At 41.3% G+C, this 19147-nt stretch overlaps 1 protein-coding gene and 1 pseudogene across 2 annotated transcripts in view; one reads left to right on the top strand and one right to left on the bottom strand.

The window, feature by feature from the left end:
• Nucleotides 1-7110, bottom strand: part of MALT1 (MALT1 paracaspase) — a 51738-nt gene extending 44628 nt beyond the window's left edge. For both annotated transcript variants that reach the window (XM_037016083.2, XM_073213147.1), the window contains exon 1: nt 6639-7110. In XM_037016083.2, the coding sequence (XP_036871978.2) occupies nt 6639-6931 (293 nt within the window). In that variant the 5' untranslated portion in view covers nt 6932-7110. The remainder of the gene's footprint in view (nt 1-6638) is intronic.
• A 4790-nt stretch (nt 7111-11900) lies between these two features.
• Nucleotides 11901-11999, top strand: LOC118972542 (U6 spliceosomal RNA; annotated as a pseudogene).
• The last annotated feature ends 7148 nt before the right edge of the window (nt 12000-19147 follow it).

The following is a 19147-nucleotide window of genomic DNA, read 5'->3' as shown; positions in this document are numbered from 1 at the left end:
TTGCAGACCCTGTCCTATATGTTTCATTTGACACAATTTTGCCTTCAAACCATGAGCTTTTCTTTCATTAGCATCCCTTCTCTATCCAACTTGACTATATAAACAGAAGCCCCATCACATATATATATATTCTCCAATCCTTCAATACCTAAATCTGTCTTGCCCATATTAATTATTCATAACTGAGTAATTATTGAGTGAATTTCAATCATAACTGAAAAGCCTGGAAGACTGGATAGGTGGAAGAGATCAGAGTCAAGGTTAGCAAGCTTTCATATGACTTGAAGTATTCTTTCTTTTTTTAATTAAAGTATTATTGATATACAATCTTATGAAGGTTTCACATGTACAACATTGTGGTTTCAACATTCACCCATATCAAGTCCTCAACACCCCCCACTCATTGCAGTCACTGACTATCAGAACAGTAAGATGTGATAGAATGACTTGAAGTATTCTTAATCCACATTCATTTTGATCAGTTTTATTAAAAGGCTACCATAGCATTTCTGTTTCCTGAACACATCTCCTCAGGCAAGGGAAACAAAAGCAAAAATGAACAAATGGGACTACATAAAACTAAAAAGCTTCTGTACAGCAAAGGATACCATCAGCAGAACAAAAAGGCATCTACAGTATGGGAGAATATATTTGTAAATGACTTACCCAATAAGGGATTACATCCAAAATACATAAAGAGCTCACACCCAAAACCAAATAACCCGATTAAAAAAATGGGTTGAGGATCTGAACAGACACTTCTCCAAAGAAGAAATTCAGATGGCCAACAGGCACATGAAAAGATGCTCCATATTACTGATTATCAGGGAAATGGAAATTAAAACCATAATGAGATATCATCTAACATCAGTTGGATGGCCAACATCCAAAAGATAAGGAACAACAATCCTAGAACACTGCTGGTGGGAATGTAAATTAGTTCAGCCATTGTGGAAAGCAATATGCAAATTCCTTAAAAAACCAAAAACAGAAATACCATTTGACCCAGTAATTCCACTCATAGGAATTCACCCAAAGAAAACAAGATCCCTGATTCAGAAAGACACATGTACCCCTATGTTTATCACAGAACTATTTACAATAGCCAAGATATGAAAGCAACCTAAGTGTCCAACAGTAGATGAATGGATAAAGAAGATGTGGTACATATATACACAATGGAATATTATTCAGCCATAAAAAGAAAACAATTCCTATCATTTGCAACAACATGAATGGAGCTGGAGGACATTATGCTCAGTGAAATAAGCCAGGCGGAGAAAGACAAGTACCAAATGATTTCCCTCATTTGTGGAGTATAACAACAAATCAAAACTGAAGGAACAAAACAGCAGCAGACTCATAGACTCCAAGAAGGGATTAGTGGTTACCAAAGGGAAGGAGTTGGGGAGGGTGTGTGGGGAGGAAGGGAGAAAGGGATTAAGGGGCATCATCATTAGCATACACAATATAGGTAGGTTATGGGGAAGGCAGTACAACACAGAGAAGACAAGTAATGACTCTATAGCATCTTACTACACTGATGGTCTGTGACTGCAATGGGGTGGGGTGGGGACTTGATAATTAATACAGGTGAATGTTGAAACCACATGTTGCTCATGTGAAACCTTCGTAAGATTGTATATCAATGATACCTTAATTTAAAAAAAAAGGCTACCATAACATTTCTGTAATGGTTACCCAAGATTTAGAATTCTGAGATAAAGTTGGTTATCTCATAAAGAAAAAAAATGCAGCCAACCAAAATAATTTCAACAGTAATACCACCTTTTTCATATGGCTGTTATAATTAAATTACTTATCCATGTTAAAAGAACATAGCACAGTGCTTGGCGAACAACAAGCACTCAGTAAGAGGTGTTTTTATGCAATAAAAATACAGGGATATTAAAAGGATGTTAAGGCTAGTTTCTTAATTATGCTTATTTCTGACACTGTTTAAGCTTTTTCGTAAAAATATTTTTGAGTAGCTACTATTTTGGTAAACTGATAATGTCCTCCAAGGCTTCCTGCCCCTATATTGACTAGGTATTCTTTCTTTAAGTACTTAGCTAAATTTGCATATTCAATGCTCTATTCTTGCTAAATGTCATGATATATAGATCAACCGCTCCCAAATTTTGGACTGCAGACCAGTGGCAGCACAATCAGAAGTCCCTGGTAAAATGATAAAAATAAGGACAATAAGACTGTCTTTCCTATTTTTCTAAGTGTAAAAGTGTCCTTTCTTTTATGAAATAATGGGGACTACTATGGTAGCAAAAAAAAAAAAAGCTGACGATGCCACTGGTCCTCTACTTTGTAAAATTTTCTCTTATTAGTCCCTGTAATGCCCAGGTCAAGGAACCAGTATTAGAGACAATATAAGGATTATCAGTTTTTAAAATAATTAGAATATGATATTTATAAAGATAAGGATGCTGTATGCTAAATGTAATTTTTTTATGACACAGAAAAGTTATCAGAATCTGATTCATGAGTATAAGAAGCCATCTCATCAAATGCAACCAAGTGATGATTTGATTGCTTTATATTGACATGGAGAAGATGAAAAATAATTTGACATTTTGTTCCCCAAATGAAGAAAGAACAAATTGAAGTAGGCAAAGATTTCTCTTATAAAATAAAAGGCACAGCAGAAAAACAAGATTTTGTACCTCCTTTCATTGATTTTTCCACATGGGCACTGACTTTCAGTTGAGATGATGTTTATACATACCCGTCTTTTATTTCTCTCCATTTTTAGTTACATTCCTGTAAGACTGTGCTTTCAAGTGGTTTCTACCAGTCCTAATTTGGATTTCTGATTTAAGTTAAAGGACTATTACTGAAACAAATGGACTTTGTTTTTAAAATATCTGTATTTATCTTTACTTTTAAAAATATGTAATCAAATAGAACATATTATACACCCTTTAGGGTATAAACCCAGGCACAACTTAAAGGTTCTTTTGCTTCTTTTTAGTATATTTATTCGTGGGAATATTTATTCATTAATTCAGCAACTACTTATTAATCACCTGAAAGTGATTAATTTTTCCTAGGTATTGAAGACACAGCAGCAAACAAAATTCCCTAATCTCCTGGATTTTTCTAGAGGAGATACACACACATACACACACACACACACAGACATATATGTATATCATCTACAAAGACCCTACTGTGTTCAAAGAAAAGCAAGAAAGCAAGTGTGACTAGAAGAGAGGGAAGAAGAGAGACAGTAATAGGATATCAGGTCTAAGAATCAATGGTAGCTAAATGGTGTTTTTACTCTGAGATGGAAAAGCAGTCAGTGTGTTTTGAGTAGAGGAAGGATAAGATCTGATGTTTTAAAGGCTCATTCTTCCTGCTACACTGAGAATAGATTGGAGGTGGGGGTGTCTCAGGAGCAGTTAGGCAGCTCCCGGAATAATCCAATGCTAAGTGTAGATTGTGGCGGCCTGGCCAAGACGTGCGGTAGCTGGGCTGGATTCAAGATACGAACTGCAGGTACAGCAGAGAGGAGCTGCTGATAAAATGGATGTGGTGAGTAAATGTGGAGTAGGAATAACATGTTTTAGACGTCGATGACTGAGGGGATGCAGTTGCCATTTGCTGAGACGCAGAAAATTGCAAGAGAAAGGTTAATGCGGGAAGACCTGTTAAGTTTTGGACGTGTTACGTGTAAGATGTCTACTAGTCACTCAAGAGGAGATGGCGGATAGGAATTGGCACAAATCAGTCTGGGAAGTTCAAAGCAAAGATACGGACTGAAGATATGATTCGAGAGCAATCTCAAATACAAGTAAAGTCAGGTGACAAAGGATAACACCCAGAAGGATATCAGGTGAAGTATAAACTCAGGCCTCAGCCCTCAGGAGCTCCAAAAGTCAGAGACTGAGGAGATGGGGACCAAAGAGACAAAGTTAGGAGGAAATAACCTTTCATCTTTCCTTACGCTCCTCCTCCCCATCTTAAACTGCTGGGGGGGTGATGTCGCAGCTGAGAGCGCCTCCCTGCGGTGGGCATGCGGTGTCGGAGTGCTCCTGCTGGGCCATGTTCCACAGCTCCATCTCTAAGCTCCCTTCTTCACGGGACCTAGGCAGCATTACAGCCTCTTGAAGCTGTCATCTTGGGGCTCCGACATTCCCTGCCACCTCAGCATTTATGCAGCTTGAGCAAGTCACTCAGAACCTGAGCCTGTCCACACTGACAGCAAAGGGTGTGCAACCTTAATGATTTAGGAATGGAACTAGGGCTGAGTTTGTATCCGAGGCATTCCCATACGCACATAGTTGTGGGAAACCACACCACATGCAAGGGTTAATTCAGGGTCATCAATAACCATCTGAAAACACAATTAATTCCTGATGGACAACTCAGAATGGACTCTTGAGGTTTATTTATTAAACTCTCATTTCGTTTGAGGAAAAATTTATAGTCAGAAAAAAGGAAGAAAAGAAACCATAACAGGCAACCTTTTGAGATTTTAGGGCTATGAGTCCAGTGACTCTGAAGAAAATACTTCACATCCTCAGGGCAATTGTTATCCACACTGTAGTTCCTACCTTTGACACTAGATAAAAAATATCTTTAGGACCTTTTATTATCATACCTGCTCTTCTTCCATTAGTATGAAATTACTTTAGAATAACATTTTTTGGTCTTATATAGGGTAAGGAGGAGCTGTCACTCCTCAGCTACGTTCCCAGTGTTAACCCATGTGTTACGTCAGTTTAGTTCTGGCTTCAATAGGTATACGAGCTTACAGTTTCCCAGTTCTCCAACCTTCAGGGTTGTCCCGACTCTCCCCACCACAACCAGTCTAGTCTGAATAGCCTTTGCCATCCTGCAGGACCAGAGAAATGCCATCTGTCTCTTATGTGACTTCCCACCTCGGAATTCCCAGATTACATTATCGTAAGCCTAGAAATTCAGAAATTTATGGAGCTAGAATGACAGTTATTTTGGATTTTCTTTGCACAGCCAAAAAGCACAAGGTGTTTTTCTAGAACACAAAAAAAGTATGCCATTTGTCTGCTTAAGTTTGAGAGCTTAACATTTCCTGATTCCATCCCCACACCATTACTCCTCTGTATGGCCAAATAATCCCAAATCATTACTCTGGTTTAACCCCAAACTCTTTGAAACTCAAGGTTGTTGTGAGGTTTCAAGTGGATAATATGTATAAACACTTAGTACAGTGGTATACACTAAGTTCTTAATAAGTGATAGAAACTCAGTATTCACAGCATTTAGATGTTATATGTGATAGTCTGGAATATCCCAGAATAGCTGGTCCATTACTAGATAAGCCCTTTTATGAATAGGAGCTAAATATTTATCATCTTTTAATCTTCTGCAACTTCTAATAACAGGCATTCAAAAAATACAATTTTGAATGAATGACTCCCTTAATTTAAAGGAGCGCCTAAAGAGGTTCTATGTGTAACACATAGACTCTTAAATGATGGTTCCTGTTCTCGAGGAGTTTATAAAGAAGTGTACAAATAATCATCCTGGAAGACAAAGTCTAGTCATGTGAAAAGTTAGAGAAAACTGTGAAGGGGTTCAATGATGGATCAAAATCCTAATGGCAGAGAGTAGCAGTTCGAAGTGTGGTCTGGGAACCTGTAGTGCGGTTTCTGAGACCTTTTCACGGATCCACAAGGTGAAAATGGTGTTTCATAATAACAGTAAGATGTCATTTATCTTTTTCATTCATTTGCTCAGGAGTATACACGGGAGCACCTAGTGTTACATGACTTGAGATGGTGCAACAATGTGGAAGCACATCAAAGCAACCAGCTCTCTGCAATTTAGCGAAAATTTTAGATTTTCAAAATGTAAAATGATGCCACTTTTCTAACATTTTTGTTTTGGAAAAGTTTATTCTGTTAACATGTAATGGATTATTCGTTTTAAATACTGTAAATATCTGTATATATTATGTGTATGTACCATATAGAACCCACAGTAAATACTCTCTGGGATCCTCAATAATTCTTAGGAGTCTTTAAGAATCTTGAGACCAACAATTCAAAAATTGATAGTCCTGCGGTTCCAAACAGCTAATAGGAAAATAGTTTTACTTAAGAGTTCAGCGCTCGTGATTAAGTCAAGAAGGGGCTTGGGTAAGTTGGTTTGATGGAGGAACACGATGAATTTAGTTTCAGTTTTTCCCACCACCCTTCGCTCCCTGCATAAATACCTTCCTGAATTCCTGCGCCCTCAACCCTTCGCCTTCGAAGATTCTCTGTTCACTGGCACCTTCCTTAGGCCTTCCAGGTCTCTGTCCTGTCCCGTTCTACCGTATTTTCCCTCCTGTGGAGCTGCTGCCCTATCATAAAGGTCTCCGGATGGTTTGCCTTTCTCCGTGTCCTCTAAAGCTAGCCCCTTCTCTCAGCTCAGGGGGAGCAGAAGGGTGGGTATGCCAGGGTCCGATCTCGCGTCTCCCGCAGTCCCGGGACTTCCCTGGGTTGGGCTGAGGCTCCCTCCAGGTCTCCGACGTGCTCCCCGCGTCCTGCCCTCTGCGCTCCTTCCATCCCGCGGCCCACCTCCCTCGCCCCTCGCGCCCCCTGCCCAGTGCGCCCACGTGACCCCCTGCGCCTTCCCCCGAGGCCCCCGCGCCTCACCTGAGCCGGAGGCGCCCTCGATTCCCCGCCACCTCGGCCAGCCTCCTCCAGCCCCGGCCCTCGGGCGCTCGGTCCAAGCTCCCGCTGAGCCTCCGCAGCAGCGGCTCCGGAAGGCGGTTGAGGGTCGCGCCGGCCGGAGCCGGGAGCGGCGGCCCCGAGGGCGCAGCCAGAGGCGACAGCCAGGCCGGGGCCGCCTGCCAGGCCGGGGGCGGAGGGGCCTGCGGCAGCTCGCCGCACAGCGACGTGTCCCGCGCCGGCGACCCCGCGACTGCCGCCGCTCCCGCCGGCCACATCTCGCGCCTCGGCTCCAGCGCACCTTCCGCCTGCCCCCTAGCTCGCCGAAGCGCCGCGGAGGCAGGGGCGGAAGGACAAATCGGGCGGCCCCGCACCGCACGCAGAGGAGGAAGCTCGGCTCCCCACCCCACGCAGGCAGGTTTGCCTGGGGGAAGCCGGGCCGGCCGGCCGCGCCAGCCACGCCGAGGGGGCGGGACCGCGACGGGGCGGGGCCTCGGGGAGCCGCCCTCTGCGCGTGCGCGCGGCCGAGAGGCCCCGCTGACCGAGGCGCGCGCTTCAAACTGGGGAGGTGGAGTCCTGGCTGAGCAAGAGGGTTCGGGTGGTTGCAGCTGGAGGAGGAAGCGGTGGAGGAACTACGCCCGGACGGCTCCACTACGGCGAAGAAGCCTGCGGAGTCGGGGCTTCCCGAGACCGTGGGAGGAGAGTTGCTTCACGCCAAAGAGCGGAGCGCGCGGCTCTCCACCGCCGGCCCCCCGCCGCTTGCTCTGGGGGCGTACTCTGCTGACTCAGTGCCTTGCGTGTGCCCGGCAACGTCACCAACACGCACACTAGGCAGCCTCAACGCAGGCTTCCTCGTTTTAGGATTGGATGTGTAGGCATTGCAAAGGGAAGTGGTGCTAGAGATCCAGGTACTTCTTGGAAATTGCCCAAATTTGTGCCTAGACTTTTTTTTTAAAACTGGGCTGTGATGTATTTAAACTTGATCAGATCTTGGAAATGATTGTTTCTGGCTGGAATCACCTAGTTTCCTCCTACTCAGACTGACACCTACAATCTTAGTAAATCAAAGCAGGCAATCTTATAGAGGATGCTCTCCTTGGAAGAGTCCGGGTTAGATGAAGTAATACATGCAGACCGCACCGGAGCTTGCACTCCCTATCTTAGCAAGTAATTTACGAAACGTGACCAGCCAGGCAGGTAGTCTGTAGATACAAGGCTTCTTGGCCCAATTTCTGGTCCATTAGCTTTTTCACAACACAGAACAGGATTTTTCTGTAGCAATAATTTTGGGCACGCAAATTCTCACCTTTTGTTGGCCTGGTGGTTGCTTCATATAGTCTCCACCACATTGCACAAGTAGTCACTCTACTTTTTCGCCCTGTGTAAATTCAGAGTTCAGAATGCAGTACAGTGGCTTAATGCATAACCTTTGGATGCAGAAAAATCTGCTGGGTTCTAGTTTTATGATCTTAAATAAGTTACTTAATTCTCTGCCACATCAGTTAAAATGGATCTGAAAATGTATAATGTATATGACATAACCAGAATTAAGGAAGTTGATGTATGTAAGGCACTTAATTCTGCTTGGCACATAATAGATGATAAATGTTAATTATTATCCTTATAAATGCAAAAGCTTGTTTCAGACTCAGTTTGACTCAGTAAACCTTCCCAATCTTTTGCAGTACCTTCCTGTTTTGTCCTCAATCATTGAACAAATATTTTATGAGTCTATTAACTGCACGTGCCAATTACGGAGATTTAGTATTTAGCGAACGAGTCTCTAGTCTTAAAACATTTCAGGTATTGCTTATGCAGCTTCTCATATGTGCCTATGGGTTAAAATGGGTACCTATTTTATTTACCCTGTGAATATCCGTCCCAATTTGATCACAGGCTTCTTTATCTAATACACAGTTGGGTAGCGATGGTGTCAAGCCTCCCTCCCAATGCCCTGCTTCTGTTCTCTGCCCCAAGACAAGTGCCTCTCTCATTTTACTCTAGTTGGGGCCCTGTTTTGCACCTAGCAATTTTATAACCCATGCAGCCACCCCATCCACCACCCTCCAACCTCTACCTTGGACTGCATTACAGTTTTTGACTGGTCTTTTTCTCCTCCCAATCAAACGTTCATATTTCTCTAAAGTAATTTCGCTCCTCTGGTTCTCTTATGGGGCATCATGGTTTAGTAGAAAGAATGTGACTTTTAGAGTTGCCCTGAATTTGAATCTTGATACTGGTACTTATTAGTTGTGTGACTCTAGGTAAGTTGCTTAACCTCTCAGCTTCAATTTCCACATCTATAAAAAGTGGAAGATAGTAGCACCTGCTTCAAATGATTATTGTGAGAATTAATGGGATATAATATATACACATATACAAAGTGTCTGGGAGAAGTATATGCATCATACACTGACACTTTCAAAATTGCCATGTTAATTTTGGGAACCTGTAATAAACAGTAATTCAGCTTCCTTTTCTATATCAGCTATAACATTTATACTAAAAGACAGGAGAAAAATTGAGAGTGGAGATCTGGTTTCTAAATGCCCTTAAAAGTTCCTGCATGTCTTTAGATGATATTCTTGGGAGTTCTTCCTCATTACTTGAAAGTGACTTAGGTCTTTGTGAATCCAGACAATGCGCAGGAAGCTTGTGGTTTCATTCTATGGAAATCCATTGATGTAATCTTGAAAACACTCAGAAATCTGGAAACTGACTCATAGATTTTTTTTCCATTTGTACAGTTTGACTATAGATGGTACTCTAACTAATGAAGTGCCAGAACAACATTATTTCATATCTGGACATGTTTATCAAAGGCCCAGCGCAGGAGAAGACGTTCAGGTCCTGGGTTTGTGTACAACAGAGGGAAAGGAAACAGGGGGGCTTGAGACTTAAGTGGCATCTCTTATCTCCCACTCATTCCTACTCAGCAGCCTCGGTGACCTCTGACTCAGCTTCTGTGTGGAGGCCACTCAGTGCACCCTCAGCCACAAGGCTCTCCACATCGCCTGCAAGCCCTTCCTGCTGCCATCTCCTAAAGGACTAAGGGAATTTTCCCATTTCGATTTTAATTTTGGAATAGTGGCTAAGCATTGCACAGTATTCCACACCTTTCCTTTATGACGACTCATCCATGGCAAAAACTACCATTACTTCTCTAAATTCATTCATTTGTTTAATCATTAACAAATTTTTATCGGATGCCTACCTTGTGCCAAGCTCTGTGTGAAAAACTGTTAAAAGATTCTGTTTTGGTTTGTTTTTTTTAAGCCTTTATTTTTTAGAGCAGTTTTAGGTTCACAGAAAAACTGAGGGGAAGGTACAGAGGTTTTCCATATACTCTGTACTTGCCCCATTATCATCCCCCACCAGAGGGGTACATTTGTTACAACCTGATGAGCCTGCACTGCCTCATCATAAACAGCGTAAATCGCAGCTTACATTAGGGCTCGCTCTGGTGGTATACATTCAATGGGTTGAGACAAATATGGGTTCAGTATGGTATTATATAGGGCATTTTCACTGCCCTAAAAATCCTCTGTGCTCTGCCTATTCATCTATCCTTTCTCCCAATCCTTTGCAACCACTGATCTTTTTACTGTCACCATATTTTTGCTTTTTTCAGAATGTCATATAGTTGGAATCATACAGCCTTTAAAGTCTGGCTTTTTTCACTTAGTAATCTGCATTTAAGTTTCCTCCATGTCTTTTTGACTTGATAGCTCATTTCTTTTTAGCAGTGAATCACATTCCGTTGTCTGGATGAAGCATTCACCTGCCGAAGGACATCTTGGTTGCTTCCAAGTTTGGGCAATAATGAATTAAGCTGCTATAAATATCCATGTGCAGGTTTTTGTTTGGACACAAATTTTCAACTCCTTTTTTGGGTAAATGCCAGGGAGTGTGATTGCTGGGTTGTAATGTAAGAGTATATTTCATATTTCGTTTTGTAAGAAACTGTCCAACGGTCCTCCAAAGTGGCTGTACCCTTTTGCACTCCTACAGCAATGAATGAGAGTTCCCGTTGCTCCACAATCTGGCTGACATTTTGTGTTGCCGATGTTCCTCCTTTTGGATGGGATAGTTTTTTTAAGAAAGTTAAAATCATGACCCTCAACAAATGTACAGTGAACATGTGTCGAAGATTTTATTTAACACATTAGTGAACAAGGGAACCAGAAAGGGGTTATAACCACTTTAAAGGAGAATCCAAAGACAGGATAAATATGGAAGCCCAGCAGAATGCTAAAATAAATTGGCTTAATAGGTGCAAAATTGGTTTCCTTCATAGTTGTGGAGGGAAATCAACTGACTATCCATCTGACAGAATTTATTTGTTCATACTTAAGAATTACTTACATAACTATCAGTTTTTTACAACTTCTATCTCTTAGAGTTGCAAAATAATCTAGCCAAAGACAATGAAAAGGCATAGATAACCCAGATAGATATGAGCTAGTCAGGATACCCACTACTTTTCAGTCTTTGTGGATTTTTCTGTACGGTACTTAAGAGTACAAGGTTGACGAAATCCAATGTCTGCTTAAGGCAAGGAAAGGGAGTGGTGAATGCACTGCTGGCAGTAAGAAGGAAGTGTGAAAATATTGGGCAGAAATGCCGTATGGAGCAGCAAGAGAAAAAACATCCCTCATATGCAAAGGAACTCCCACCAGGTTATCAGCGGATGGTTAAGCAATGCTTTATAAGATGGAAGATGTTCATATGTACAACACACTCACATAGATATTATCACCTTTCCTTCTATTTCAAGAAAATGTATCTGAGCACTGGCATTATGATAGGAATACTACTAGATGTCATGGTAGATGTGGCATTATGATAGGAAAAGTCTTGAATCAGTTCTACTTTTTTATCTACAAAGCAAATCATTCAGAAACTCTAGTACTTAGATGATTAGTACTAATAAATCACTGGGGACACGTTTCAACATGTGTAGGAACTACTGTTGATGTGATATTTCTTGTGGCCATGAAACACTTCGTCAGAATTTTCAAAAGGGTACTAACTACATTAATCCACCCAGTAGTCTTTGGACTTGGTAACAATAACACCTGTGTTGGGCTACAAAGAAATTTATGGAGAAAGTCATTCAACAGTATTTACTGACTACCAATCAGTACTCTTTTAGGATGTAAGAGGGATTCTGGCACACTAGTGTTTCTCATCTTTGGCTACACATAAGAATCACATGAGGGTATTTCAGTTAATTAAAAGTTGAACATGTTCTTTGGCAGTGTGTATACTAAAATTGGAACAGTACACAGAAGATTAGTTCTGCATAAGGATGACACTCAGATTTGTAAAACATTCCCTGTTTTTCTTTTTTGCATCTATAAAGATGATGAATGTTAACTAAATCTATTATGATAATCATCTCATGATATATGTAAGTCACATCATTATGTTATGTACCCTAAACTTATATAGTGCTGTATGTCAGTCATATCTCAATAAAACTGAGGGAAAAAAGTTAAGCATAGAACTGCCATATGATCCATCAGTCCCACTTCTGGGTATATGCCCAGATGAATTGAAAGCAGGGACTCAAACAAATCCCTGTACCCCAATATTAATAGCAACATTATTCACATGAGCCAAAAGGTGGAAACATCCCAAATGTCTATTAACAGATGAATGGATAAACAAAATGTGATACATTGAATAATAGAATATTATGCAGCCTTAAAAAGGAAGGAGATTCTGACACATGCTACAACATGGATGAACTAAGAAAGCATTCTGCCAAGTGAAAGAAACCAGTCACATAAGGACAAATACTGTATGATTCCATTTATATGAGGTACCTAAAAGTGACATATTCATAGGGACAGAAAGTAGAATTGAGGTTACCAGGGCCTGGGGGTAGGAGGGGAATGGTGAGGTTTGCTTAATGGACACAGTTTCTGTTTGGGACTATGAAAAAGTTCTGCAGATGGATGATGGTGATGGTTGTACAACATTGTGAATATACTTAATGCCACTAAACTGTACACTTAAAAATAGTAAATTTTATGTTACATATAGTTTACCACATACACACAAAAGGAATAACCCAAGGAACCTTAAAAACATACTGATACCTGGGCCATAATCCCAGTGATTCTGATTTCAGCTGGCCTGGGATGCAGGCATCCATAGTTTTTAAAGTCTCTCAAGAACTGATTTTAATGTACAGCCAGGCTTTAGAAGGGAGGCTTAATCTCCATGGCAGTCAAGGTACTCAGCCTTGACTATACATAAGAATCATGTAGGGGTTTTAAAATACACTAATCTCTGGGTCTCACCCAAGATTCTTATTTAATTGGCTTGGGGATACTGCCTGGTCACTGAGATTTTTTTCTTAATTCTCCATCTACTTTGTTAGCCAAGATGAGAACCATTGCTCTAGGGAGAGCCCAGGATCCTTGCCTTCCATTCTACCTTTGGAGAACAGGTATTTCTGTATGTTGGTGATGGAATCAAGGGCATAGTGCTGGAGGGACCTCTGATGAGAGTCAAAGGGCGGAATTCTCCAAGGCCACTTGATTTTTCTTCTTTCTCTTCAGAGTCAGAATGATAAAACTGGGACAATCATAGAAGACCCATAGAGAGTCCAAGAGGAACAGGTGAAGGCCGGTCTATTAGGCCCACTCTTAAGGAAGAAAGGCTCTTTATTCTTCCACACATCCAGCTTCTACCATCTTCTCACATGGGCATTGCCCCCCACCCTAGTTCCGATCTCCTTTTGAATTCTCCCTCTCCAGTAGGATCTCTGAATTCACCTGCCCAGCCAGGGTTCCAAAGAGATAGGACCTTTATGAGTATCCTAAACAAGGGACCATATTGCTGGTGCATGAAAAAAATTATCCAGTTTACCTTTAAAGGATCATCAAGATGGTAGCCATGCACCTTCCTCTGGTTGGTTCTGACTTACCGCCAGCCAATCTGCTGTCACTTTCACCTTCCTGGGTATTTGTATTTCTGTTCTTCTGTGTAGAGACTGGCCCCTTCTGCTTATTAGGTCTGTTGCATCCTGCTGTCTTGTTTGGGAATGCCTTACTGCAGCCCTAGGGTCTTGGAACCAAGGCCAACTAGACCAGGGGTGGGGTGTGGGATCAGGGTGGCATCTAGAAGACAGGAAGTGTGGAAAGAACAGATGAGGCTGGCTCTGCTCTGGGCCTTGAGGTAAAGTAGTGGTTCCCCATTAGTCTATGCCATTCCATCAAGGAAGAATCCCACCCTAAGGATTTTGACTGATGACTTACCCAGTGGTAAAGAGAGTACATTTGCCTGAAATGTCCCCTGTATAACATGCCCCTCTTACATATACATATGTATATCCCTTGGGAACCAAGCTGACATTGGTATGGGGACTTGGGATTACAGATCCTGCCTATCTCTTCAGATACAGCTGACAAGGGACACAAAATACAAAACAGAACCCGTGTTTTCTAGGAACCTAAGATCTTGTTGAGGAGACAAAAATTACAGAAACATGAAAAAGTAACAAAGCAAGGTTTTGAATCTTAGGATTCCTGTATTATATTTTTGTATTGCTGGTGTATGTAGTCAGTAACTTACCAAAGGGACAAAGAGAAGTAACTTTCTAGGATTAGAAATGGTGGACTCAGAGTTAAAGGAATCTGACTAATGAAGGCATGATTATTTCCTAGGTAATAATGGTATACTTTATACTTTAAAAAAAATGTGACAACCGTGAGCATTCCTGGTTAATAACAGTAACATTTGCCCACTTAAGTAGAAAGGTGATTAAATATGGCTCTACTCCATGCCTCCATAGTTGACCTGTTCTCAGTTTCCTGGGATTTACTGAGTTTACCAACGGTTATTCTTCAGTTTACTGATAGAGGTACCTTTGCAGACTCCTTACAAGGTGTTAGCATCAAGAATTGATTCAAATCTCATGTTTGCTAAGGCTGTCCACTCAGAGTCTGGGAATTCCTTGGCATGGTACCCTGAGGACACCTTGGGTGGGTTAGATTGGGGGTATAGAGTAGACACTTTCTGAGTCCTCTTCATTTCTAAGATTTTTCTAAGAATTGCCAAGATTTTGAGTGGAAGGGCATTAGGTCTCAGAGGGAGGAGAGCATGTGATCAAAGACTATCCATGCAGGATGACACAGCTGCTCCAGGACTGTGGAATCCTTTCAGTTTAGCAAATAAGCATCAAAATAAAATGTATTTATGTGGGCCAAAGGAGCAATATTTAAATAACTGTTCAAATTGTAGCATATTAGTCACATGCTAATATTAGATGTTAAGAGCACGCATAGCTATTTCAGGAGAGTGGACACAGTTTTAAAATGCAAGTAATATTTATTTGTTGGGGGAAAGGCGAGAAGATACCTGTTTTGTTGATCAACAGTTTAAATCATACTTAAGGCCTTTAAACATTAATTACATACTAATCCTTACATGCTAATTATTAATTTGTTCTGTAAAGCTATGTCAATGCAAGCTTTTCTTTGAAGCATTTTCGTAGGTGACCAGTTGAGATGATGAATAAAAGGGCATTTGTTTAAAATATTCCATAATTTAAGATTTTCACCTTAAGTAACTTTAATGAATTTTGTTTAATGAGGTTTTGCTGCATATAGATCAGAGCTGTGAATATCCTGGAAATTTTTATGGTATCTCAATAATCAATAATTACTTCATGATAATGAGAATAGATTGCCCAGAACATGTGTAGTCCCCCTGTTTATCAGTGTAATCATGGAATGTCAGCCCTAAAGAGCACCTAGGCCAACACCTTCAATTTTGGACGACAGTCTGTGGTGTAGAGATGTTTTCTGTCTCTTCTTAAATCTCTACCATAACAATTTTCAAACTGGGGTCCCCTGGACCAACAGCATCAGCTTTTTAGAAAAGCAAATTCTTAGGCCCTACCCCAAACCTGCTGAACAGAGACTCCGGGGCTGGGCCCGACAGTATGTGGCTTAACGAGCCCTCCAGGTGGTTCTGACCCATGTTAGTGTTTGCGATTGCTGCCCCACATTTCAGCGTTAAAATACTGTGGGGCAATAACTTCTCTTAGATCTCTCTCAGCCACATAGAGAATTACTTCCTGTTTTATGTCTAAATTTATCTCCCTAAGGCTTCGAAGGGCACGATACACAGATTTTACAAGTGCAGAGACACTTCTCTTACGTTCTTTTATGGTTAACTGTGCAGGGTGGGTATTGGCAGGAGGCGAGCCAAGCCAAGAGGGGAGATGAAGACAGAGCTGGTAGTGGGCAGAGAGTGGGGTGGAAGGCCGATCTTCACTCTCACTCTACTCACATTATTTGATAATTTGATAATTCAAGGTCTATGCTGAAGAAGAGCACAGCGTAATTTAGTTTGGGGTCTGAGTTTTTAAGACACACAAATAACACCAAATCAAGGGAGTATGGAGTCGGGGGAAACAGGAGTTATGTGGAAGAGATGATAAGCATCTCGAATACTGGCAACATTATTCCAGAAATTGTCTAAATAAAGCAAGATAGAATAGAGAAGGGTCTAGCCCTCTGAGAGCTGAGAATTGACAAGCTAAAAAGGCTGCAGAAGACTGGCTGTGATTCAGGGCAGGATCCCACTGCTCCCAACCACCCCTGCCAGCCCAGTGTTGGCAGAGAAATCCAGGGATTCAGGATGCCATGGGAGGCCACAAGGTGGCCTGACTGTGTTCCTAAGGGCTTCACAATGCTGTTTGTAAGGACTGTGCATTGAACCATTATTGTTTTGTCTGCCTGGAGCAGCACTCTCTTCACAGAAGTGCAGCTTCTCAACATGTGGGTCAGCGGGAGCCCCTAGTTCCTCACCATTCTGCTTCCCTGACTCAGTCATTGGCTGGAGGTAAATATGTTCCCCAAGCTGGACAAGTCCTGGGTGTTTCTGACCTTCAACCAGATGAAGACGTCTCAGGCTGACTCAGGTAATAAACCTGTTAGGTAGGAGTGTGAGCCATTTGGTGGCCAGGTCTCCTCTGGTGTGGGGAAGAAGCCCATATGTGGTGGGAGAAAGTGACTGCTAAGACTGAGACAAGTGGAAATGAGAGATGGAGAGGACTGGTGGTGCTCCAGCCCATGGTGTGTTCATCCCCGAGGCCCAGCTCAAATCCACCTTTCCTGCAACTCAGCTGGCTAAGCCAAAAAATTCCCCTTTTTGCAGTAGGAGAAGGGAAAAAAAACTACTTTTCCTCTACACTCTTAAATTCAGTGCTGGGGGCCTGTGAATTACACCCACAAAAAACAGATTAACAGGAGAAGAAGTCTATTTCATATGCACAGGGGAACCATCAAAGGAAGTAGCTGGATCCTTAAATGGGTAAAGGGTTACATACCTAATTTAGCAGAAGAAAGGCAACAGGGAGAAATGGCTTACTGTGGAGGAACAAATAGGTTTCTTTAGGAAAGGCAAATGGATTATTAGGGAACAGAAGGAGACAAGAAAATCTGCGGTAATGTTTATCTATACGGGGGCTAGTGGTCTTTACATCTTCATCAGAAGCCTAACAGTTCCCTAGAGAAGAAATCTGGGGTAGATTTTATTCCTGGTCTCCCATTTGGGAGTAGATCCACCCTGAAGAGGAATTTATGGCAGCTGTATTTTCCAGAAGTTACTGCTTTTAGTTAGACAAGGGAAGCTTTCTGAAGTATTTTTTCTTTTTTTTGTTGTTGCATCTGTTGAATCTCAGATGTCTTCAGCTTAAAATAATCATTATGCCAAAACAGCATATTTTGGAGTGGCATATTCTGATCATTGCCTAAGCCAATTTGTCTCTCTAGGGACTGTGTCTGATTTCACAACATCTTCTGTAGATGCTTAATTAGCAAAACACCCATGGGTTTAAAAAATTTTTTTTTCCAAGTGGATAATCAATTTATACTATTTTTTAACTTCATTTTTTAGAGCAGTTTTAGGTTTATGACAAAAGTCAGAGAATGATACATGGATTTCCTATATACCCCTTGTCCCCTCACTATATAGCCTCCCCCATCATCATCTTACTCACCAGAATGATGCATTTGTTACAAATGATGAACCTACATTGTCACATCATAATCACCAACAGTCCATGGTTTGCCTTAAAATTCACTTATGGTGTTGTACATTCTGTGGATTTAGAAAAATATATAATGACATGTATCCATCATTACAATGTCATACAGAGTATTTTTCAGTGTCTAAAAATCCTCTGTGCTCCATGCTCCACCTGTTTATCTCCCTTATCCTTATCCCTGGCAACCATGAATCTTTATATTTTCTCCATAGTTTTGCCTTTTCCTGAATGTTGCATCACTGGAATCATACAGTATGTAATCTTTTCCGATTACATACCTTTCATGGCTCAACAGCTCATTTCTTTTTAGCCCTGGATCATATTCCATTGTCTGGGTCTACTGTAGTTTATTTATCCATTCACCTGTTGAAGGACATCTTGGTTGCTTTCAAGTTTTGGCAGTTATGAATAAGGCTTCTATAAACATCCGTGTGCAGGTTTTGGTGTAGACATAAGTTTTCAACTCCTCTGGGTAAATGCCAAAGAGCATGATTGCTTGGACCATATGGTAAGTGTATGCTCAGTTTGTTGAGAAACCACCGAGCTGTCTCCCAAAGTGGCTATATACTTTTGTATTCCTGTAACAATGAATGAGAGTTCCTGTTGCTCCACAAACCTGGCCAGCATTTGGTGTTGTCAGTATTCCAGATTTTGGCTATTCTAACAGGTGTGTGGTGGTTATTTTATTTTATTTTTATTTTTTACTATGCCATCTGCTTTGTAAATCCTGCCCTTAAGTATCCTTGTACTGCTTTAGAATGTAGTGTCTATTTCAAGGACCTCAGCTGAAAGTTTCATTTTAACATCTTGCATTTTTCCCAAGCTCCTTCATATCCAGAAGCTTGTAGATATCCTCATCATACACAGCAATGACTTGAAAGGACTCCTACCTACCCACCTTGAGAAGCATCATCCTGTACCCTCCCTTAATGCACTCTCACTGAGCCCACCCTGAACGTTTGCACATTCTTTGAGCTCATGATGACTGGATGTTTAGAAAAATTTGCTTTTAGAAATGCTTTGTTAAAGATTTTATCACTCTAAGTAATTGACAACCAGTTATTTGTGCAATATTAATCAACTATGCTTTCTTTTTTCTGTTACTTTTCACTCTACAGATTGGTTATTAGTGCATTTAGATGTTCCTGCATTTTATGACACATTCCACTAAAGGTATCCTCTGAAACAAATATATGTATGTGTGTATTTTTTTTGCATGGAGGTAGTATAGTATTGGTAGCTTGACAGCCTCTAGTTCAGTGGTCATCTGTAATAGCATTTGACCCATAGTAACTCAGTTTTATCCCTAGCTGCCTTCAGAGCTCTTTAATGGACACTGCCTATTTCTGTGACTTAATATTCAGGTGATTTGTCCAGTGAGTTTTAAACAGCTTCTGTTTAATGGAATGCTTTAGACCTATTT

Source organism: Manis javanica, chromosome 9 (assembly GCF_040802235.1).
Source record: "Manis javanica isolate MJ-LG chromosome 9, MJ_LKY, whole genome shotgun sequence".
Lineage (NCBI taxonomy): Eukaryota > Metazoa > Chordata > Mammalia > Pholidota > Manidae > Manis > Manis javanica.
Note: the sequence above shows the minus strand (reverse complement) of the source record. Positions and strands in the feature narration are given on the sequence as shown.